The 26,838-nt window shown below is 38.2% G+C and overlaps 1 protein-coding gene across 1 annotated transcript in view; it reads right to left on the bottom strand.

The window, feature by feature from the left end:
• LOC140155306 (lysine-specific demethylase 2B-like) overlaps positions 1-24,156 on the bottom strand; it is a 48,707-nt gene extending 24,551 nt beyond the window's left edge. The window contains 8 exon segments of the mRNA XM_072178090.1: positions 7,075-7,228; positions 8,442-8,535; positions 9,040-9,146; positions 9,481-9,653; positions 10,482-10,528; positions 11,200-11,278; positions 12,183-12,321; positions 23,971-24,156. Coding sequence (XP_072034191.1) covers positions 7,075-7,228; positions 8,442-8,535; positions 9,040-9,146; positions 9,481-9,653; positions 10,482-10,528; positions 11,200-11,278; positions 12,183-12,321; positions 23,971-24,003 — 826 coding nt within the window. The 5' untranslated portion in view covers positions 24,004-24,156.
• Between the last annotated feature and the right edge of the window lie 2,682 nt (positions 24,157-26,838).

Here is a 26,838-nt window from a genome sequence, read left to right as displayed (position 1 = left end):
TATCAGTAACTTACTACTAGGTATCATGAATGTATTGCCTGCTAGCAGTAACTTACCACTAGGTATCATGAATGTATTGCCTGCTATCAGTAACTTACCACTAGGTATCATGAATGTATTGCCTGCTATCAGTAACTTACTACTAGGTATCATGAATGTATTGCCTGCTATCAGTAACTTACTACTAGGTATCATGAATGTATTGCTTGCTATCAGTAACTTAGCACTAGGTATCATGAATGTATTGCCTGCTATCAGTAACTTACTACTAGGTATCATGAATGTATTGCCTGCTATCAGTAACTTACTACTAGGTATCATGAATGTTTTGCTTGCTATCAGTAACTTACCACTAGGTATCATGAATGTATTGCCTGCTATCAGTAACTTACCACTAGGTATCATGAATGTATTGCCTGCTATCAGTAACTTACCACTAGGTATCATGAATGTATTGCCTGCTATCAGTAACTTACCACTAGGTATCATGGAAGTATTGCCTGCTATCAGTAACTTACCACTAGGTATCATGAATGTATTGCCTGCTATCAGTAACTTACCACTAGGTATCATGAATGTATTGCCTGCTATCAGTAACTTACCACTAGGTATTATGAATATATTGCCTGCTATCAGTAACTTATCACTAGGTATCCTAGGTATCATGAATGTATTGCCTGCTAACAGTAACTTACCACTAGGTATATTAAATATATTGCCTGTTATCAGTAACTTACCACTAGGTATCATGAATGTATTGCCTGCTATCAGTAACTTACCACTAGGTATATTAAATATATTGCCAGTTATCAGTAACTTACCACTAGGTATCATGAATGTATTGCCTGCTAACAGTACCTTTCCACTAGGAATCATGAATGTATTACCTGCTATCAGTAACTTACCACTAGGTATCATGAATGCATTGCCTGCTATCAGTAACTTACCACTAGGAATCATGAATATATTGCCTGTTATCAGTAACTTACCACTAGGTATCATGAATGTATTGCCTGCTAACATTACCTTTCCACTAGGAATCATGAATGTATTGCCTGCTATCAGTAACTTACCACTAGGTATCATGAATGTATTGCCTGCTATCAGTAACTTACCACTAGGTATCATGGAAGTATTGCCTGCTAACAGTAACTTACCACTAGGTATCATGAATGTATTGCCTGCTACCAGTAACTTACCACTAGGTGTCATGAATGTATTGCCTGCTACAAGTAACTTACCACTAGGTATCATGAATGTATTGCCTGCTATCAGTAACTTACCACTAGGAATCATGAATGTATTGCCTGCTACCAGTAACTTACCACTAGGTATCATGAATGTATTGCCTGCTACCAGTACCTTACCACTAGGTATCATGAACGTATTGCCTGCTATCAGTAACTTACCACTAGGAATCATGAATGTATTACCTGCTATCAGTAACTTACCACTAGGTATATTAAATATATTGCCTGTTATCAGTAACTTACCACTAGGTATCATGAATGTATTGCCTGCTAACAGTAACTTACCACTAGATATCATGAATGTATTGCCTGCTATCGGTAACTTACCACTAGGTATCATGAATGTATTGCCTGCTATCAGTAACTTACCACTAGGTATCATGAATGTATTACCTGCTATCAGTAACTTACCACTAGGTATCATGAATGTTTTGCCTGCTACCAGTAACTTACCACTAGGTATCATGAATATATTGCCTGTTATCAGTAACTTACCACTAGGTATCATGAATGTATTGCCTGCTACCAGTAACTTACCACTAGGTATCATGAATGTATTGCCTGCTACAAGTAACTTACCACTAGGTATCATGAATGTATTGCCTGTTATCAGTAACTTACCACTAGGTATCATGAATGTATTGCCTGCTAACAGTAACTTACCACTAGGAATCATGAATATATTGCCTGTTATCAGTAACTTACCACTAGGTATCATGAATGTATTGCCTGCTATCAGTAACTTACCACTAGGTATCATGAATGTATTGCCTGCTACAAGTAACTTACCACTAGGTATCATGAATGTATTGCCTGCTATCAGTAACTTACCACTAGGTATTATGAATGCATTGCCTGCTATCAGTAACTTACCACTAGGTATCATGAATGTATTGCCTGTTATCAGTAACTTACCACTAGGTATCATGAATATATTGCCTGTTACCAGTAACATACCACTAGGTATCATGAATGTATTGCCTGCTATCAGTAACTTACTACTAGGTATCATGTATGTATTGCCTGCTACCAGTAACTTACCACTAGGTATCATGAATGTATTGCCTGCTATCAGTAACTTACCACTAGGTATCATGAATGTATTGCCTGCTATCAGTAACTTACCACTAGGTATCATGAATGTATTGCCTGCTATCAGTAACTTACCACTAGGTATCATGAATGTATTGCCTGCTATCAGTAACTTACCACTAGGTATCATGAATGTATTGCCTGCTATCAGTAACTTACCACTATGTATCATGAATGTATTGCCTGCTATCAGTAACTTACCACTAGGTATCATGAATGTATTGCCTGCTATCAGTAACTTACCACTAGGTATCATGAATGTATTGCCTGCTATCAGTAACTTACTACTAGGTATCATGAATGTATTGCCTGCTACCAGTAACTTATCACTAGGTATCATGAATGTATTGCCTGCTATCAGTAACTTACCACTAGGTATCATGAATGCATTGCCTGCTATCAGTAACTTAGCACTAGGTATCATGAATGTATTGCCTGCTATCAGTAACTTACTACTAGGTATCATGTATGTATTGCCTGCTATCAGTAACTTACCACTAGGTATCATGAATGTATTGCCTGCTATCAGTAACTTACTACTAGGTATCATGTATGTATTGCCTGCTATCAGTAACTTACCACTAGGTATCATGAATATATTGCCTGCTATCAGTAACTTACCACTAGGTATCATGAATGTATTGCCTGCTATCAGTAACTTACCACTAGGTATCATGAATGTATTGCCTGCTATCAGTAACTTACCACTAGGTATCATGAATGTATTGCCTGCTATCAGTAACTTACCACTAGGTATCATGAATGTATTGCCTGCTATCAGTAACTTACCACTAGGTATCATGAATGTATTGCCTGCTATCAGTAACTTACCACTAGGTATCATGAATGTATTGCCTGCTATCAGTAACTTACCACTAGGTATCATGAATGTATTGCCTGCTATCAGTAACTTACCACTATGTATCATGAATGTATTGCCTGCTATCAGTAACTTACCACTAGGTATCATGAATGTATTGCCTGCTATCAGTAATCAGTAACTTACCACTAGGTATCATGAATGTATTGCCTGCTATCAGTAACTTACCACTAGGTATCATGAATGTATTGCCTGCTATCAGTAACTTACTACTAGGTATCATGTATGTATTGCCTGCTATCAGTAACTTACCACTAGGTATCATGAATGTATTGCCTGCTATCAGTAACTTACCACTAGGTATCATGAATGTATTGCCTGCTATCAGTAACTTACCACTAGGTATCATGAATGTATTGCCTGCTATCAGTAACTTTCTACTAGGTATCATGAATGTATTGCCTGCTATCAGTAACTTACCACTAGGTATCATGAATATATTGCCTGCTATCAGTAACTTACCACTAGGTATCATGAATGTATTGCCTGCTATCAGTAACTTACCACTAGGTATCATGAATGTATTGCCTGCTATCAGTAACTTACCACTAGGTATCATGAATATATTGCCTGCTATCAGTAACTTACCACTAGGTATCATGAATGCTATCAGTAACTTGCCTGCTATCAGTAACTTACCTAGGTATCATGAATGTATTGCCTGCTATAACTTACCACTAGGTATCATGAATATTGCCTGCCTGCTATCAGTAACTTAACTTACCACTAGGTATCATGAATGTATTGCCTGCTATCAGTAACTTACCACTAGGTATCATGAATGTATTGCCTGCTATCAGTAACTTACCACTAGGTATCATGAATGTATTGCCTGCTACCAGTAACTTACCACTAGGTATCATGAATGTATTGCCTGCTATCAGTAACTTACCACTAGGTATCATGAATGTATTGCCTGCTATCAGTAACTTAGCACTAGGTATCATGAATGTATTGCCTGCTATCAGTAACTTAGCACTAGGTATCATGAATGTATTGCCTGCTATCAGTAACTTACCACTAGGTATCATGAATGTATTGCCTGCTATCAGTAACTTACCACTAGGTATCATGAATGTATTGCCTGCTATCAGTAACTTACCACTAGGTATCATGAATGTATTGCCTGCTATCAGTAACTTACCACTAGGTATCATGAATGTATTGCCTGCTATCAGTAACTTACCACTAGGTATCATGAATATATTGCCTGCTATCAGTAACTTACCACTAGGTATCATGAATGTATTGCCTGCTATCAGTAACTTACCACTAGGTATCATGAATGTATTGCTTACTTACACTAGGTATTGCCTGCTATCAGTAACTTACTACTAGGTATCATGAATGTATTGCCTGCTATCAGTAACTTACCACTAGGTATCATGAATATATTGCCTGCTATCAGTAACTTACCACTAGGTATCATGAATGTATTGCCTGCTATCAGTAACTTACCACTAGGTATCATGAATGTATTGCCTGCTATCAGTAACTTACTACTAGGTATCATGAATGTATTGCCTGCTAGCAGTAACTTACCACTAGGTATCATGAATGTATTGCCTGCTATCAGTAACTTACCACTAGGTATCATGAATGTATTGCCTGCTACCAGTAACTTAGCACTAGGTATCATGAATGTATTGCCTGCTATCAGTAACTTACCACTAGGTATCATGAATATACTGCCTGCTACCAGTAACTTACCACTAGGTATCATGAATGTATTGCCTGCTATCAGTAACTTACCACTAGGTATCATGAATGTATTGCCTGCTACCAGTAACTTAGCACTAGGTATCATGAATGTATTGCCTGCTATCAGTAACTTAGCACTAGGTATCATGAATGTATTGCCTGCTATCAGTAACTTTCCACTAGGTATCATGAATATATTGCCTGCTAGCAGTAACTTACCACTAGGTATCATGAATGTATTGCCTGCTATCAGTAACTTACCACTAGGTATCATGAATGTATTGCCTGCTATCAGTAACTTAGCACTAGGTATCATGGAAGTATTGCCTGCTATCAGTAACTTACTACTAGGTATCATGAATGTATTGCCTGCTATCAGTAACTTACTACTAGGTATCATGAATGTATTGCCTGCTATCAGTAACTTACCACTAGGTATCATGAATGTATTGCCTGCTACCAGTAACTTAGCACTAGGTATCATGAATGTATTGCCTGCTATCAGTAACTTAGCACTAGGTATCATGAATGTATTGCCTGCTATCAGTAACTTTCCACTAGGTATCATGAATATATTGCCTGCTAGCAGTAACTTACCACTAGGTATCATGAATGTATTGCCTGCTATCAGTAACTTACCACTAGGTATCATGAATGTATTGCCTGCTATCAGTAACTTAGCACTAGGTATCATGGAAGTATTGCCTGCTATCAGTAACTTACTACTAGGTATCATGAATGTATTGCCTGCTATCAGTAACTTACCACTAGGTATCATGAATGTATTGCCTGCTATCAGTAACTTACTACTAGGTATCATGAATGTATTGCCTGCTATCAGTAACTTACCACTAGGTATCATGAATGTATTGCCTGCTATCAGTAACTTACCACTAGGTATCATGAATATATTGCCTGCTATCAGTAACTTACCACTAGGTATCATGAATGTATTGCCTGCTATCAGTAACTTACCACTAGGTATCATGAATGTATTGCCTGCTATCAGTAACTTACCACTAGGTATCATGAATGTATTGCCTGCTATCAGTAACTTACTACTAGGTATCATGAATGTATTGCCTGCTATCAGTAACTTACCACTAGGTATCATGAATGTATTGCCTGCTATCAGTAACTTACTACTAGGTATCATGAATGTATTGCCTGCTATCAGTAACTTACCACTAGGTATCATGAATATATTGCCTGCTATCAGTAACTTACCACTAGGTATCATGAATGTATTGCCTGCTATCAGTAACTTACCACTAGGTATCATGAATGTATTGCCTGCTATCAGTAACTTACCACTAGGTATCATGAATGTATTGCCTGCTATCAGTAACTTACCACTAGGTATCATGAATGTATTGCCTGCTATCAGTAACTTACTACTAGGTATCATGAATGTATTGCCTGCTAGCAGTAACTTACCACTAGGTATCATGAATGTATTGCCTTCTATCAGTAACTTACCACTAGGTATCATGAATGTATTGCCTGCTACCAGTAACTTAGCACTAGGTATCATGAATGTATTGCCTGCTATCAGTAACTTACTACTAGGTATCATGAATGTATTGCCTGCTACCAGTAACTTACCACTAGGTATCATGAATGTATTGCCTGCTATCAGTAACTTACTACTAGGTATCATGAATGTATTGCCTGCTATCAGTAACTTACCACTAGGTATCATGAATATATTGCCTGCTATCAGTAACTTACTACTAGGTAGCATGTATGTATTGCCTGCTATCAGTAACTTACCATTAGGTAACATGGAAGTATTGCCTGCTATCAGTAACTTACCACTAGGTATCATGAATGTATTGCCTGCTATCAGTAACTTACCACTAGGTATCATGAATGTATTGCCTGCTACCAGTAACTTACTACTAGGTAACATGGAAGTATTGCCTGCTATCAGTAACTTACCACTAGGTATCATGAATGTATTGCCTGCTATCAGTAACTTACTACTAGGTATCATGAATGTATTGCCTGCTATCAGTAACTTACCACTAGGTAACATGGAAGTATTGCCTGCTATCAGTAACTTACTACTAGGTATCATGAATATATTGCCTGCTACCAGTAACTTACCACTAGGTATCATGAATGTATTGCCTGCTATCAGTAACTTACCACTAGGTATCATGAATGTATTGCCTGCTAACAGATGAACCATACTGCACTCAGTAACTTTGTCACCCAGGAAGATTTCACCTTGCTTCCCAGATAGAACCCAGGCCTGGTACATGTCAAGATTCTTTTGTGTTGGAGGGATCAACCAAAAGATCTGCAACAAAAATATTGTGGGTTTGCATAAATTCTCTGTAAATAGAAAGCAAAATTATACTTCTACGCTACTCAAATTTGGTACACTGTCTGTAAATAATATGTAAATTTTTACCAAAATTTTAGTTGAATGTGAAAAAATTTATTGTTATTGTTATCATACTTGGGATTTGAAGAATTTTTTAATCTGAATTTGACAATTTAGTATGACGATAACTTCATTTCGTCTCACTGTGAAAGGAATGTGTACCTGCATTTTATGCCTATCATCAACTGTAAGTAAATAATATTCAAACTGAAGGGACAGGAAGCTTGCAATATTATGTAAAGTGTGCTGAGGCTTGTGGATCAACGTCTAGTGGAGTCATGAATTGCATCTTCACTCTAACAACAGCAATGATTTTAAATAGTTTGGCTTCAAAATGATTCAATTATTTAATACACATTTATCCATGGGGGCCACAGGAGGCTATCATATACTGAAAATACCAAAGGTCTAGCATACTTGGTTGGAAAGTTCTGAAGTTTGTGTATGTGTATTTTCTTATGTATTTTATTGTTTTTTACTCCATATGTTTGCCTTTATCTCAATTCAATTAATGACTTGCGACATATTTGTGACATAACTACAGGTCTGTCATTAATATATATATATCTTATTTATAAAATTGTAATGTATATAATATCTTTAGCAAAACTGCTGTTGTTTTTCATAAATATCCAGATTTGTCTGTCACTGTAATCAAACATTTGTGTGCATGCACACACCCTAAGGGGGTACTACACCCCTTGATAAATTTGTGTCTATTTTTGCATTTTTCTCAAAAACTAATAACACAGTGGTAACAAAAGTTATGTATATTATAGGGGCAAGGAATACAATTACTACACTGGAATTTCAGTGACCCAAGACAAGCAGTTTGTTATTTATGACCAGAAATAAGGTACCGCTAGGATGTACCTCGTTTTCTATCATATATACTGAACCGCTTGTCTTGAGTCACTGAAATTTCAGTGTAGTAATCGGATTCCTTGCCCCAATAATATACATAACTTTTGTTACCAGTGTGTAATTATTTTTTGAGAAAAATGCAAAAATAGTCACAAATTTACCACATGGGTGTAGTACCCTCTTAATCACAGAATCATTTCGTTTGTTTGTTTCTTGGTTTCTAGATATTGCAGATATAAGTAAAATAAAATAACGGCAGTACCTTTTCACCATGTAATAAGTGATACCATACTGATGTTCCACCAAAGTCCACATGAAAATCTGTGTAGCAGCCTCCAACACTCATTAAACAGTACCTTAAAGTAAAAGATTACAACACAAGATACTTAAATCAAGAATGGGGTGTGGTTTATTCACTATTACCTTCTTTGTTAACATTAATTCACCCAGGGGATACTCAATACAAATGACCATACAGGGATGTGCTGCAAACATGGGTTGCATTTTCCGCCATTTGGTATATCAATAAACCCTTTCTCTAGGCCAATTTTGGTATGTGCATGGGATGGGTCATTTTTCCAAATTTTCACTGTAGCAAAAATTGTTCAAATTTGACAAACATTTTTGGGAAACTTGTAAAAACTTTCAAAATTTGTATTAAATTTGGCCAAAAATTATGCCTTTTGGTATTGTGATAGGTCCACATTTTAGCCCATCATAGCCCATCTTGGACTGACTATAACTGCACTAAATCATGTTGGCAATCTATGTGCTGAATAGCTGACCCAATATCCGTTTTACTCTGTTGCTCCTTTTAAGATCTGAAGGCTGAAAGAGTAAAAATACTTCAAAATACTTACTTTCGAACTTTAGGATACTTCATATCAGCAATGACATTTGTGCTTTCTCTCTGGGTCTTCTTCAAATGCCTTGGCCACACTGTATCCACCCAGTCAATCTGCTTCACCTAAAAACCAAGTTTGCACACAAGTATTTTAATACATTCTATATCCAACACAGGTTATTTCACTTTTACATGTTGGCAAATTTTCACATCAGATTTTCTGGATTTTTTACTTTAATTCAGAATGTCAATGTAACACACACAGTGGTGTAGCCAGAGGGCAGCTGCCTCCTGTGGAACATCTTATTCTGCCTCCAGATACTGGCCATCGTGATATTTTAAATGTTGAGGCCTTTTCTGACCATTTTGGCACCCCCCTCCAAAAATATCACCTTGCCCTTTGTCTGCCCCCCTAGAAAATCCTGGCTGGTATGCCACACTGAACACTCATGCTTACCACTGACGGTGGATGAACTAAATCATCTAGCTTTGTGTGGCTGAATTCCAAACTAATCACATTAAGTAGCCTCTGTCGATCTGTTTCAGAAAAGTATTTAGCAAACTGTGCCATTGTCATTGTCTCGGCTTTCTGTGTGGTTACATCCATACAATCCACAACTCTTCTTGCACCTGGAACAAATGAGATATTAGCAGCAGCGTAGCTGGGATTTTTTCCAGGGGGGGGGGGGCAAGCCTGTATGGGGCGGGGGCCCAAATAGACAATTTTGCCAGGCTTATTGATAATAATCGTATGGTATTGCATATTGCATGGATTCCAATATCTCTTTCCCTCCTCTCCCTCTCTCCCCCTCTCTCTTATCTCTTTTACCCCTCTCTCTCCCTCCTGTTTCCTTGCACTAGGGGGCGGGGGCCCAAATAGGCAATTTTTGCCGGGGGAATTATGATTTCAATATTCATATTTTGCAGAATAATCATAACATAACCTGTCAAGCATTCAGTGCTGAGAGTAATTTGGGGTTTTGTAATTATATGGTTGATGCCTGGATCCAGACTTGGCTCAGGTCAGGCTAATGGATTTAAATTACTTTGCACCCTTTTAAGGTGAATTGGAATAATCATACATGATTGTTGTTCAAGGTGTGCTAGGGATGGGCCCATGTCCCCAAAACTCCCATCTCTTGATCCACTACTGACTTGTCTCCAGCATTGGAGCTCTTTATTTTATTGAGTTGACAGTGGCGGTACTACTGGGGGATGAAGGAATCTCCCCCATTTTTTTTCTTGCCCCCTCCCAGGTTTAAAGCAAAACCCCCAAAATTATAAACATTTCCACTTTTTGCAGCAAGTTTGTGCAAAATTTGCCCCACCCCCGCCACTGTGAGCTGATAGTTGATTGCTTGAAACAGTTTCAGATGTAGCTAGATGTGGGTTTTTTTAGGGGGGCAAAATCAATGAACAAAAGATAAGCCTTACTGGATTATAGAAAAAAGAACTTACCTACGAAATGTTTTACATCATCGACTCCAAAGTCTTTATCTGGCATTCTACACAGATGATATAAAATAAACATACTGATTAATACAGTTGTTGATGCTGGGGTAAAGAGCAAGGCTTAACATAACATCAAGATTTTAAGTAGGGTTAAAAGGACTGGCCATCAGAGAATTGCTGTACAAAATATTTTGCCTCGTTCAGTTCAACCAAATGATCAATAATAAGCATGAAATGTAATAAACATTATTTTTCACCAGGTTTGCCATCGCAAATAATAAAGGAGGCAAGTAGAAAAGTGATCCCGGCAATACATTCATGAGACCTGTGCCTTCACCTCGCGGTCACAGGTGCTTCATGAGTAAGCTGATCGAAATTTGAATCATTTATCAATAAACAGTCACTTAAAACTTATCTCCTCCTGCTAATAGCCCATAGTAATCATGAAGCTCCTGTGGCCGAGTGGTTAAGGCACAGGTCTCATATACCTAAGCTCCTGGGTTCGATTCCCAAACAGGATCACTTTTTCTACTTGTCTCCTCTATTATTTGTGATGGAGAACCTGTTGAAAAATTATGTTTATTATACAGAATTCCTGTCGATCATGCCACTGTTTTTCCATGCATAAAATGGCCAATTGTATCATCATAGTTCATGCTTATTTCTTTTAAACATTGTAAATGACTTATAGTGTTAATTATGTCAAGCATTGATCATCACTTACCTTAATCCTAGTCCATCTGGCTCTCGAAAAACCATAGGAGTCTCAAAACCATGCTCTTGAAAAAACTTAAATGTCAGCTCTAGAAAAAGAACAATAATAATAATAACAATAATAAAATAATAATAATAATAATAATAATAAAATAATAATAATAATAATAATAATAATAATAATAATAATAATAATAATAATAATAATAATAATAATAATAATAATAATAATGTATTTCATAGTTTGAACAACATGCCACAAAATTTAAATTGTCCTTCAAAGGAATTTTCTAAGCAATGTTGGATCTTAAACCTACCAGGCAACTACTACTCGTAACAATTACTTTCTAAAAGTCTTTAAACTAGAATTATGTGGTCCATAATTAAGGTGGCCTCACACAATGGTGTGTAAATATTAACAACAAAGGTTTGTAAATACAAATAATATGCAATATGCAAATAAGCTCATTCACATTCATACATATGCAAATAACATGGCACAAAACTATACAGCACATCAGGCCACCATATCCCATCACCATACCAAGTTTGAAGTTGATCAGTTATTGTGTTGGAGCTGCACAGTGGATTAATGAATTTGCTTCCACCCGGACAGTCAAACAATTAAAGAAAGAAAGAAAGAAAGAACCAACCAGGCAACCATTTGGATGATAACATTAGCCCTACATGTGTGTGGGGGCCAAAAAAAATCAAAACTGAGATTTTGAAATCAGAGAAAGCTCATATTTTTCTCATTACCCCAGTAAAATTTGACACCCAAGATATGTTTTGTTTAGGTGATGTGAACAAAAATGTGGTGAATTATGGTAACCACAACCGGAAGTACATACTATCCAATGGCACATTCTTTTACATGGTTTTGCCTCTGATATCAAAAGCTCAGGAGCTCAGCAACTCAAAATTTGAAATCACATTGTTTTAATGGTAGGCCTTAATCTAAGATAAAAAAAACAGTAGAAATAATTCATTTACCATGGCCTTCCATAGATTTCACCAGATCATCACTGTATTTTTCTGCATCAATTTTGTCCTCTAGTGTAAACATACGCCGGCCTTCTATTTCGTCATCTTGGTGTTCTCCTTCATTATAATGACGTCTTGCCTTGGTCCTCTACAAAATAAACAAATATTGATGGTACAAAATCAATTATTCTCAATCTAGAGATCTTGATTTCGCATGTTTTAAAGATGAATTTACATTCAGTAGCTCAGTGACAAGCAATTGGTTATTTACCAGTACGGTGGCATGCTTTCCCCACTAACACAACAAATTGCGCCCTACCTCATTGGTAACTCGCAAAAACCAAAAGTCTCGCCTCCTTTCACAACTGCCTGCTTTTGGATTACCTTCCTATCTTACCCCACCTATCTCCAAACACACCCAGCACTGAACCCATCCATACCCTTATCCCTCTACCCCACCAATCTAATTTATCCTACCCCCAACCTCACTCTACCCCACCTCCACTGCCACACTACCTACCCCAATCCTCCTCATCCCAACTCAACCTTACCCCACTCATCCCAAACCTCAGTCCCCCTCACCCCTTACCGCAACACCCCACCCTTACCCAACAGTAGGCTACTCCGTCTCTACCCCAACCTACCTGCAACCTACCCCTACCCATCACTACTCTCTCACCCTAACCCACGTACCAACTTCTATCCTGACCTCAACCCTAACCTCACCCTATTACCCCACCTCACCCCTTTCCCCACCCATCCCCAATCACACATCCTACCCAAATCACCCATCCCCAACATCACCCTACCCCCACCACTTCCACTCATAACCTACCCTATCCCTTCCCACTAGGCCTACTCCTGCAACCTACCCCACCTCCATCCCTACCCTCACCCAATCCATCTCTATCCTACCTTAACCTTACCCAATCATCCCCAACCTCACCTCTACTATCCTTAACCACTCATACCCTAACCCCACAGTGTTCCCACACCCCAACCATATTACCACCCCTACCTCATCCTAACCCAACTTCACCCTCCCCCAGTTTGCCCACAGTCACAACCACCCCTACCTCACTGATCTCCTGGGCTCATCCTAACCCAACTTCACCCAAGCCCCAGCCCCACCATACCAACCCATCCATACCAACCCACCTCACTTCTTACCCTACCCATCCAGGTACCACAACCCTAACCCCACCCCACCCATGACCCCTACCGTCCCTCCCACCTAACCTACCACACCCCATCCCTACCCCACCCACCACACGCCTGTTTTCGAAAGGGCATACATATATTTTCAAGCCCTGTAGAATATTAATATTTCACACACTGCATGAACAAATGATGCAAACAACAGTTTATAGTTCACTACGTGCCATCTTTGAATTAATCACCTCTGCAAATATGCCAAATGGTCACAAAACATTCCTATTACAGATACATCTATTGCCGACATATCAATTTTGGTGTAGGCTTACATATACATTAGTAGTGCAAATAAATGCCATTCCAATAAAATGCTCAAACCTGTACCAATAGCATGGGCGTCAATCGGGGGGCATGTCCCTCCACATTTTGGGATGGGGGGGCAATATCAAATGTCCCTCCGCGTTTCGGCAAATCCCTTTTCTAAGTACATGTAGGTTGACTGTAAAAACACGGGTTACATTCGGTATTATTATACCTTGATTTTTGGCTTAAGTAAGAAATTTAAAATTGTCTCGCGCTCCGCTCGTACTTCATCCTCTGTACACATTCAAATTCACCCTATATAAATTAAATAGCTCTAAATGTGTGTGGTTTGTTTTACTCAAATTGCCCTTTCCCACTCTTTTTTACTTTTGTTGACCATCGCTTTTTCCTTCCCATCCCTCTTCAGTCTTTATGCTTCCCTTTTGTTTTTATCTAGTTCCGTTTTGTTTTTTATTCATCCTCGTTTCCTTTCTCTTGGCTTTCTTTCCCTTACATTCCTCTTTTGTCCTCTTTGCCCTGCTAAATATCCCGCAAAATTGTCCAGGGTGGGCAAGTTGCTTCCCCCAGCTATGTCACGCACCCCCCGGCTGCCATTTTTTGGCCTTTTTGACCATTCTTGTCCCCTCCACATTTTGCAATGGGCGGACACATCAAATGTCCCCTCCACGTTTCGGCAAATACTTCCGTTTTTCTAAGTAGACTTAGTGTAAAAATACAGACAATATTCGGTATTAACCCTACCCCCTATATACTAGGCCTACTTAGCCATATTTTGTAACATGGATTACCAAGAGGGCGGGGTTGGGGGAGAACCCCATATTTTAAACGTCATATACCATTATATCAAATGTATAGCTAGCTATGGGTCTCCTCTATCCAGTGATACCAAAATAAGTAAAACATTCCCCATAATATCGCTATGACGTCATAATGTGAGGGCGTCCAAACAAATTTTGGGAATTGATTCTGGCTATATGGGGTGAGGCCCACCATATTTTCATTTCGCTCTTGTAAAATAATTCCAAGAGTTGGTGACATTTTACTTCTTAGTTAGCTTGAAATAGACATTTCCTTTTATACTTAGGAGACAATTTGGTCAAAATCGCATTTTCGTAGAATCTTTAGCCGAAAATCAATTTTACCTATACTTTTGTACCCCGCCCTTGCCATTTTTGATGGCCGTCGCGTCCCTACCCTCGGTAAGGTGCTGGGGTAAAAATTTTATCAATAAAATGAGCACAAAGGATGGATCTACGATTAGCTTCTAAGGTCGTTTGGGCGTAAACGCCCGATTTTTTTTTATGACGGATACAAAATCTTAGGGAGGGTTGCCCCAACCCCCCTTCATTCGTAGTTCTAGGGTTAAAACAGTCTGAAATTTTAATTTTTTCTCGTGCCCCGTGCGTACTTCATCCTATAACCTACATTCAAATTAACATTGATTGGGGGCTAAAATAGTATGTTTCACGTGAACATTAAACGCAGTTTTCGCCATAAACTTGACAGGTAAAAAAACTCTTGTCTCAGCTTGATGGCATACTCCTGGTAGCCTCTCTGGTAAATAAACGAGGAAAAATACGGAAGTAGAAGGATTGAAGAAACTGAACAAGACGTATAGATACACATGACAAAGACGCGGCTTAAAAAAATCAGGACTAAAATTTCTTAACCAATGTTCTATTAGTTCTTTCTTTGATTGCCCCCCAGCTAAAAAAAATATTCTTAGTTAAATGTTGAAATGCGCACACATTCGGTAAACACCTAATTAAAGGACTATTTCGTGATCCTAATATCCTCTTTTTATGACATTTTTCAGTATCCACGAAAAAAGCTTATTCTCAAAATTTCAGTTGATTCCGAATTTCACAATATTTTTGCTAAACGAATTAATCTGTCAGAATTATGCATAAGGTAAGAGGATTCCAGTGGTATAAAAAATAAAATCTCAACTTTTTTTGAGAAAGGTGGAGGGATGATCATGATGCTGTGGATCACGAAATGCCCTTATAAATAGTGTAAAATAGCCAATTTTGCGCACTTCGCGCAAAATGAACCCAATGTGTATCAACTTTCACGTAAAATTGTATTAAACTGACAATTTTCGCGCGCTGCGCTCGCATATAGGCCTAGATATCAAACCAAAATCGGGCCAGAATTATGCTCACTCCCCCCTAGCACGCCACAGAAATAAACTGCAAACTGCTTCAATTGGCCCTTAAGTTTTTCGAACTATAACATTTACATTTTACACACTGCAGTAATAGGTGTTCACGAAATGCTTTTATTTGGCGCTCATTTTGTACAATTTTCAAACGATCCAGGGGCACATTCCTTCGGATCGAGGTGAAGGAGCATTGCGATTTCAATGGCACAACCCCCTTAGACACCCTCTGCATCGCGTTATATTGGGCTATTACAGAAATAAGGTACATACCCTATAGAAGACAAATTTGACACATCTGACCTCGTAAATCAAAAAATATTTTATTTTGGGAATCCCAAGTCTTCTATAGGGTAGGTGCCGTTAATTTCTGGAATAGCCCATTATCCCCCCAAAATTTTTTTCATAATGCAGAACCATTTCCGACCACGCTAGTAGATGCCAAAGTTAAGTAGTGTTTGAGTTGGTGTGGGTGGGGGAGGAGATATAATTATAGATAGTCGATAACCGATAATCAATGATCAATCAGTTATCAACGTTCAGTTAAATTCTAAACCCTAACACGCAAATGATGAAACAGACTCTCATGTTCAAATGGCTAAGGATGATATCCTTGTGGATACTGGGGGGTGAGGGGCATTGATTATCGATAATCAATTATTGATTATAGATAATCAATAATCGATAATCAATCATTTAACAAAAATGTATAGGCCTACGCAACCGACAAAACTGGGAATCGCTAAGGATGATTTCCTTCTGGGTATGGGGGGTTTGTGCGTGGAATTAATTATGGCTAATTAATTATCGATTATCGATAATTATCTATAATCAATTATCGATTATAGATAATCAATAATCGATAATCAATCATTTAACAATTATTCAATGTATAGGCCTACGCAACCGACAAAACTGGGAATCGCTAAGGATGATTTCCTTCTGGGTATGGGGGGGGGGGGTTGTGCGTGGAATTAATTATGGCTAATTATTTATCGATTATCGATAATCAATTATCGATTATCGATAATCAATTATCGATCATCAATCATTAGTTTATCAATATCCAATGTTTAAAAATGTATAGACCTACGCAACCGACAAAACGGGATATCTGCATTAATTTGAAAATATGATTTTCTCCAAAGTGCTAGAAAAGCACACTCTTTGACCATTTCTATGCACATCGTATCTTTTGCAACCTGAAGGAACGAAATTTGTTTCCGTTTTGGATTTCAACAGCTTAAAATTGACATTTTTTTAAAATGCACATCAAATATTTTGTTCTGAATTGGAAAATCTCTCTTGGTATAAAATGAAAAATATTTCTGATTTTGGTTGTCAATTTCAAACTTTTTTATATCAATCATCATATCCGTGGGCACGTGGTACTCTATTTTGAAAGCCATCCGAGTCTCCATTTTGACAAACGGATAAAAACAAAAATAGTTTTAACATTGTCATCTATGGAAGAAAAATCACAAAACTGCCTTTTTCTCAAGAAAAAAAATTGGGACTCTAAGATAAATTTTCTTCAAACTCGTTTTTTAAAATCTTTTATATGCTTAATAATTTTAAAAAAAAAATATAAAAAAATCAAATAAAAAAAAGGAAAAAAAAATCTAAGTTGATACTCCACGTAGGCCTAAATGATTTCGTATACGCTAATCCGAACCCAAACCTAACCATTATCCTTCTAATAACCCTAACCCTAATCCTAATTTCGTCTAAATTAAGGCCTATATGATGAAGAAATAACCAAACCTTATTAGAATATTGGAAACTAACTCAATAATAGCCTCATACCCCCAACTCTGCCTGCTGCTTTAGCATCACTCTCGAATCTCTGTTATTGAACTGTGACAGAAGATTGATATGCAACCTGTCAGAGCGTCCGAAGTTTTGTGTTATGCCCACCCCACCCCGATCAACTTCGGATTGACGCCCTTGACCAATAGCATTTAAAGGAGGATTTCGTGATCCTAGCATCCTCTTTTTATGACATTTTTCAGTGGATATCCACGAAAAAAGCTTATTTCCAAAATTTCAATTGATTCCGATTTTGCGTTTGTGAGTTATGCATGATTATGTGTATTACACTGCTCCATAGACAATGTGTTGTAATTTCGTTCTGGTGCACCAGAACGAAATTCAAATTTGGCGATATTTTTGCTAAACGAATTAATCTGCAAGAAATATTTGGTACATAAACATTATGTAGCCAGATGTATCCAGTGGTGTAAAAATCTCAACTTTTTTTGGGAAATGTGGGGGGATGAGGCTGTGGATCACGAAATGCCCCTTTAACTACATTTAAACCGCCGCTATGGGTAAAAAAATATATAATTTAAATCATAGAGGAAAAACCTCTATTTTTGAGTTCGCGAACGCTACCCGAACGTAGCCCTAAACTATAGGGCCTTTTAAACACACTGTATCCGAGAACCGCTAAAACCCACAAACCGCCGGCTCCACCCGAAACTGGCGAATAGCAGTCACAGGGTTTAGCAGTTCTCTGGATATAGCCAGGTTTTATGATATAGCATGGTTTTGGATCACCACAGTCAAAAGGACCTGTTCTACGGGCGAACGGACCCCCGGGGGGAGAGCAGGACCTTTCATATGGTCATGATGGCCGGTCGTTCGGGCGTTTTCTGGAGGGTAAATTTACCCTGAAATTTCACATAAGTCCGAAAAAAATCTGAAAAGATGTTCAACCAAAATTAATAAATTTTGTCACCAAAACGACTGATTTTAGCAAGTGGCATATAGCTAGGGGTTGTGGCGCCCGCAGAATGGCGTCACTAACTTGTAATTTTATTGAAATTGTTAATTATTGACCTCATTTTTTTGTGTGCAGGGCGCTCGTAAAACGTGGTGGTGGTGGCGTATTTGCACGTATTTGTAGCAATATTAATCCTTCAATGTGGCCAAATCTTGTTCATTTTCATGCAAACATACAAAAGGAAAGCAAGCAAATCGCAAATATTGGCAATATAATTAGGCCTATATCATACACACAAAATTGTTGACAAATGTTTTAACCAGTGTCGATTCGGCGCACCCTAAGACGGCAATTCGGCACCCCCAACCCCCGGGTGGCCGTGCCCCCCTCCCTTAGCTACGCCACTCAGTGATTTTATCCAAATAAATCTCCCAAACGCAAATTCTGGGCGGGTCGGTCGGGGCGGGCCCATAGAACAGAGTGGGTTTTTTTGTCGCCAAACATAAAATTTCGCATTTGGGGGCAAAATATTCAGTGTAACATTGAACATTTTGGAGCGATTGGGCCCAATGTCGCAGTATAAAACACAGGGTCAAAATGAAACCCACCGGGAAATATGTTATTATCTTTGCACCCTCGGACAACTGACGTCACTGATCACGTTAAAATACCCCCCCCCCCTTAAGAGAGAAAAAAGGACAAAGACCACTGACAGAATTGGCAGGATAGTGGATGCCTGTGTTTTTCCAAGTTCAAGGCTTTTGTCAAAAAATTGAAGAAAATGTAGGTCTATTTTTTTAATTATTACAAGTGGATCTATAGGCCTACATGTATACACAAAATAAGTTACCATACAAATTATACAAAATACATAGCGCGGCCCTTATATGGTAGGCCTATAATTCCGAGGGGAAAACATATGCCGAAATGGGCAGTGACCGGATCGACAATCTCATCCCCCCTCCCCACTTTTTCTTATCAAAATGAAGATTTTAGCATCAGAAGATACTTTTCTCATAATCCCGGTGAAATTTTAGGACTATATGAGCGAAAAAGTGATAGCCTCATCCCCAAATGTGGTATAGGCCTACCACACGTTCTATGGACCATTGTGAAACACGTTTTTACTTCTATCAAAACCGGTTATTGCATCTGATCTGATCACCTACCTTTAAGTATAAAATTTAAAGGTCAAGGCCCCAAAATCGGAAATCTCACACGGCGGTCAGCATCCAGAGGGGAGGGACAACATATCCCACAGAGGGGCAGGAGCCCCCCCCCGCTTTGTGCTTGCTGTTGAATTGGATTGAAACTATATGAATATTGATTGACAGTGTGTGTTAGAGACAAAGTCCTGGGGTAAAGTTCTGCTTAAAATCCAAATAGTCGGATTTTTTACTGGGGCTTTCGCGATCAATAAAACTGGTAGATTCCGATATCAGAATTGTTCAGTATTGAAGTGAACCATTATAATTATACAAGATTTGTTGCATTCAATATAAACTTTTATTGTGACTAACTATATAAACTCTTTATGACCATTGTACTATTATTGAACACTTTCATTTTAATAAACATCAGTATAATTTTGATTTCAACGGAATGCGTTCATCATGATTAAAGCCATTATAACATTTCTGTAAAAAGTAGATTAGTATTTATTTTCCATAAAATGTTAGCTTTTACCGTCAGATATGTCCCTTTTAATTTTGAGCCGAACAAGTGAGGTAAAGCATATCAAATTGGAATTTACTACTAGCGCCCATGCATGTAGTCTACTGTAGTAGACCATTAAAATTTATCATCCCTCTAATCCCACCATGGAAAATCCACTAATCCTGTTCTGATCCAACAGCTATCTATCCATGAGAAAGGCAGGGCAGTCACTGGGGATGTGGATGTGTTGTGTTTTATGCATGGAATGGTATGAATTGTTTAAAAAAGGAATGCAATGCAGTCTACCAAAGACTACCATGCATGTTACTCCCGCGGTTGTAAATACGGTACGATCCTCGGGGTGTGTGTGTGTATCCCGCACGCCGTGTACGTAGCCTACTGTGCATACGTGTTCGACTAATATTTCCATCGTAATAAAACGCCGATTCCATCGTTTTCAAAATCTCGGATTTTGACAAAACTACAGCACCTAAAGTCTTGATTTTTGCAGAGTATCTTTATTGACTAAAGTAGATTACAATCGTGTGAAAACCAGAATTAAAAAAAAAAAATTGAGGGCGTTCTCCTCAGCAAATGTTATAATAACATATTTTATTTTACAATTCGACTATGGCACGGTGGCGTAACCAGGGCGTAACAGAACCTCGGGGCCCATATACAAGGAGCATGCGGGGCCCTTTTCACGTCTCCTTTATCAGTCCTATTTCATTTTTGCTTTTGCATGGGGCCCCGAACCCTCGGGCCCATGACTTCGTCCACACTCCACACCCATGCAGATACACCCGCTTGCTACGCCACTGCTATGGCATAGTCTAGCCTAAAATAAGGCCTACTCTAAACATGCTAAAAAGTGTAGAAAAACCCAATATATAATACAAGAACATCAAAAATCGCTATACACATAAACCATGGGGGCCTACGCTCGCAATTTAGATTCCATTAAAATGTTGACATGTGCTCGAAGCGGAAAGGGTTAGTTTGCACATGGAGAGTGGCACACCAGGAGGAGGGGAGCCGGAGAGGGCCGAAGGGTGCGCACCTTTTGTCACAGCCCCTCAGCAGATTCGAAAATTTTCATGTTGTTTGTTCTTTAAACCATTTCTTCAAAAAATTTGGAGTTTATCATCGGACTTCCGCAGTATGAAATAATGGCCCCCTTTACGCAGTGTTGTCATTTTCCAAGAAACTGTTTCATGTTTTGATGTTGTATTATTATTAAAGCCATAGGCCTAAATGTACGATCTTATAATATAGGCAGTCTATAATACGACTAACCTTGTTGTATTCTGTTCCAGTGCACTCTGGCCGCGCCCTGGGCAAGGGGCCCGGGGGTACTCAGTACAAATGACCATACGGGGACGTGCCGCAAACATGGGTAGCATTTTCGGCCTTCTGGCATATCAATGACCCCTTTTCAAAGCCTATTTTGGTATATGAATGGGTCCTTTTTTCAAAATTGTCTCAATTTTTTCGGAAAACAGCCCAATTTTTCCATAATCTAGCCAAAATTTTCCCAAAATTTGTAAAAACTAAGAAAATTTTGGTTAAATTCGGCCGAAAATTTTGACTTTTGGTATATTTATGGGTCCACTTCCAAAATCTCAGCGGCACGTCCCTACCAAAACCAAACTTGAGTACCCCCCCCCCCCGGGCACCCAGGACCAGGATATCGACACGATATTAATCATTGTTATATAGGGAAAGAACTTGGAAACCTTGCATAGAATAACAATTACTCTTCATTTGGGTGCCCCCTTCAACACAAAATTTTCGCACGCTTCTCGCGCATTCCAACAAAAAATTTCATTTGAAAGACCGAAATTCAACTTCAAGTTTGATCTAGGCTATTTATGCACATTTTCGCACGCCCGCGTGCAATTGTTTCAATAGGAAGAGGGTGCATTTTGCCAAATATATGCCAGATATCCAAAAGTAAAGACATAAATGGAGTAGATGAAAACAGTTTTTATAAACATGAAGTGCATTGGAACATGAAATAATTTGATCTGAAACCCCGGCCTGAAACACGATCATGCTCGCATAACTTGAAAAATCAATGAAATCTTTAAAATCAATGAATACTTTGGTTGGAAATATCTATTTTTATTGCAATCATTAAAAACATACATTACATTTTATACGTAAGATCGACAATATAATACTAATGTGCGCAATCCAGACTATATGCATGCAGAAGACAGATTAACGCCATCCCCATATTTATCCTTAGCTTAGGCAATGTTAAAGCTTGAACAATACATAAAACATTCATGTCTAAATACCGTGTACAAGAAAATATACCGGACAGTAAAATACATTTAAAAAGGAAAAAATAAAAACATTTCAAAAGGGAATTTAAGGATTCAAAAAGTAACTTCTTATAAAATGCATTAATGTATACGGTAATATAGGCCCACGATCTTTGTTTTCAATCAGATCACGCCCATATCGTGTGAAACCAAGTTCAGTTCACTCATATTGTCCGATTGCAATGGGGTAAATTTTACGTTATTCATTTTTTTTTTGTATTTACAATTACAATAGAAGCTAATAGATGGCCTTGGCCTCAGCCTGGACCTTGAGGGACCTTCACAGAGTCAAAGCCTTGGCTTTGCAGGTGACATCAACACAAGCACAGACTGACAGAGCCTTGGCTCCAACCACTCTGGGCTCCAACATTGACTGCATTCGGGTTCCAGCGGACTGAATATCAGACTAGACTCAGGCCTTCTTTAATATCTCCGTAACTTAAAGTTAAAGTCATCATGCACGTGTAGGGTGACAATGTCTCCATTATTTGGGCAGCCCCAGTCACCTGCATCAGTTCCCAGTTTTAATTTGACTACGGCCTGCATGCCCATTGATTTTTACTGGCCCGAGCTGCTCGTGTCCCGCGATTTATATGTTGTTTCATGTTGGGCGGCGGCACGGCCTAGGACTGCACCCCCGACTGGCACCGTGCGTGGTTGATTCGGAGCCATGCCATGTATGCACGATCCGACATGATAGAGACCGCACAGAGAGCATGAAACTTTAACATGGCATCTCAAATTCTGTCAAAGAATGAACGGTCTGGAGTGGAAGTGCACTTTGTTTCAAGATATTTTAACAGTTATTGGGAAAATCGTCCTTTTATAATTATGGAATCATTTCAAATTTCTGGCATGATAACATGTAGCATAGCAAACATGTCGTTTCATCTGGAGTCTTGTTGTAAGTTGTTGACACCATTGAGCGCGGCTGAGAACAAAGGAAAATGGCAGAAAAGTGTTTTGTTTTACATATATCTCATGATCTGGTTAAGGGAAAACCTCCGCTAGTACTTTCTAAGGTGCACTTCAGTGAGACCCTAAATAAAAGCGATCAGCTGATGGAAAAACGCGGAAATTTTAAATTAGGTTTACATCGGGCTACGCCACTTTACGGCACCACACACACACACACGTACACCTCACGACTGGTACGAAAAGCAAACTAAAAACTTACCGTAAGTACGTGAAAAACTGCATCAAACATATAAAAGAAGGTATTTCATAATAGAACAATACAAATACTACTTAAATTTATAAATATAAGCGTCTAGATTACTTTGGGAATGAAAAATGGGTAAAATATTCACTCGCAATTTGCGAATCTTTCAAAGGACTACGTGCAATGGGCATCCCCATAGAAAACCTACACGGTCTCGACAAAACCACATCAATTTACCCTACGATTTCTATCACTATTTCACTTTAAATTGGAAAATTACGCACCAAGCATCGGCCGCTATTTGTCTCGCTAGCCATCACGATACGTTGGAATGTCCTACATTCAGGTACAAATCTACAACTGTCGAAAATAATTGCAAAATTTTAACAGGCCATAAAGAGCACGACAGTAAAATTTTGTATTCATTTTTCCACAATCGACAATCGATCGGCAAAGAGAGCAGGCTCGGGAGTTGCTACGTCACTAATTTACATAAAGGTCATGACATTTTCATAGTATCGCCAAGATCGTATTTTGGGCCCGGGGGGGTCACTCGCATACCAAAGTGGTACGCATGCTCGTCCCCAAAAACGTCGAAAAAGGGTTGATTTTTGGCCTTGTGGCTGCGTCGACGTTTTTAGAAAAAAGGGTGCTTTTCAGGTAAAGTTTCGACGTTTAGGTATATTTTTCATTTTCAGTGGGTTTGTTTTAGAATTTACGCCATTTAGGGGTCCATTTTAGTTTCTTACGCCAAATTACGCCATATTTTAGGGGTAAGATTTACAGAGCCTTACGCCAATAAGGGGTGAAATTTTTCCACACTGATTACGCCATTTAGGGTCCATTTTTGAGGTGCTGGGACGAGCATGCATACCACTTTGGTATGCGAGTGATCCCCCGGGATTTTGGGCTGCATCAAAAGCAAAATGTGCATGTTCTTCGAGGCTTCATCTGGAAATTTTGTTTAAATAATTGCATAGTTCGTGCAATTTAATTAGTGTTCAGGACAAATGTATCGATGAAAAACAAGGGCAAAATGTAGAAAGCATGACCTCCAAAGACAAGCTAATGAGCACTAGTTAGTCACAGGGCAAGGTTCCTGCGACAAACGCCCAAGTACATGTAGTCAAGGTAGGTATGTTTAAAAATATCGTGCAGAATATTAATTTTGTTAAACGCAAATTTTTCCCGAAATTTTACTTCATTCTGTATCTTTGGGTGGGGTGTAAGTATTTTTTAAAAGTTAGAATTAGGGTGTCATTTAGCCATACGGGCGGCGAAAATTTCCCACTCAGACCAAAAAAAAAATCTCCACCTCAGTACCTAAAAAAGTTCTTAGTGATGTCAGGATGGAAAAAATTGTTAGTGAAAGAAAATTGACCTCTATTTGACCGTTTTAGCTTTTAAATTGCAATTTTTTCGCGCCTCGAATGACTAATTATTAATGGGAAATCTAATTTCGATTAATAATTAGATAATAATGATTAGCCATTCAATTAGTGATCAATTAGTAATTCGCGTAAACGAAGTCATTTATTAAAAAGCTTTAAAATTCGCCATTTTTATAACTATATATATATATATATAGTCATGTTATTTCTTATTCTTTACAAATTGAATAATTATTATAAGTCAATTATAAGAAAATTATGTTGAAATTATGTAAATTAATCGGAATGCTATTGCTATTAGCACCACAAATACATCATTTTAGCATTATTATTATCTTGAATAACAATATGGCTACTAGTAATTTCAATTTGTCGAATTAGACCCTTTTTTGACCAATTATTTTTTACAGTGGCGAAAGTTTCACAAGTGAAAAAATGGTCTAGAAAGGCTAGGCCTATACAGTGCGAGATCTACAGGTTGTAACAAAAAATTAGGCCTATACAATTAAGAAAATAGTTATTAGGCAAACATGTCACTTCATGAATTTTATTACTTGGCCGTCAAGGAGCTTTGTTTCAATAAAATCGGTGGTCTGCAAGCGAAGATATGACCAAAATTTAATGTGTTAAGTAGTCCCAAAACAGCTTGGGCCACTTTCGTGTAGCAAAAGTAACTGAATTGAGTTAAATAGTGAACCATCTGGGTAATTTGTGTAATTTTAAACAATGAGGGCATTTGAGGTCTATTCTTCAATAAATTTATAAATAAATATCATATTATTTATTTCAATTATGTAAATAAAAACGTGAAAAACATTTGCTTTTTGTTGACGATAAACTAGTAATCCGAGTTCATTTAACGCGGTACAAACTTGATATGTGCGAACATGGCAAAAAGTGGACCAACTCGGGCGATTAAGTAAAATCGGGCATCTCTTGAGCCTGAACTTCCGCCTGAAATAGTTTTTCTGTTAGCCAAGATTCTACTGATTCTACTCATCTACTGCATAGGCCTAGTATCACATTTACGTCACGACCCTTTTCATTTGTTTCTTATGAAAGTCGTTTTAACGCGATGCAATATATTTATGAAGATGTCAAAAGTGGCCCAACTAATGTTTTCTGGATGATATAGTTAATTGATCATATAGCGTTTGAGCCAGTGACGTAGATTTCTTTTTGACATTGGGGGAGATGGGATTGGAAAACAATTCAATTTATTGAATCCAGCACCTTTTGGTGACCAAATAAGTTTATGGTATGTCAAAAGTGGCCCAACTAATGTTTTCTGGATGATATAGTTAATTGATCATATAGCGTTTGAGCCAGTGACGTAGATTTCTTTTTGACATTGGGGGAGATGGGATTGGAAAACAATTCAATTTATTGAATCCAGCACCTTTTGGTGACCAAATAAGTTTATGGTATGTCAAAAGTGGCCCAACTAATGTTTTCTGGATGATATAGTTAATTGATCATATAGCGTTTGAGCCAGTGACGTAGATTTCTTTTTGACATTGGGGGAGATGGGATTGGAAAACAATTCAATTTATTGAATCCAGCACCTTTTGGTGACCAAATAAGTTTATGGTATGTCAAAAGTGGCCCAACTAATGTTTTCTGGATAATTTAGTTAATTGATCATATAGCGTTTGAGCCAGTGACGTAGATTTCTTTTTGACATTGGGGGAGATGGGATTGGAAAACAATTCAATTTATTGAATCCAGCACCTTTTGGTGACCAAATAAGTTTATGGTATC

The sequence above is a fragment of the Amphiura filiformis genome, chromosome 6, assembly GCF_039555335.1.
Source record: "Amphiura filiformis chromosome 6, Afil_fr2py, whole genome shotgun sequence".
Lineage (NCBI taxonomy): Eukaryota > Metazoa > Echinodermata > Ophiuroidea > Amphilepidida > Amphiuridae > Amphiura > Amphiura filiformis.
This window is presented reverse-complemented; position numbering and strand designations above follow the sequence as displayed.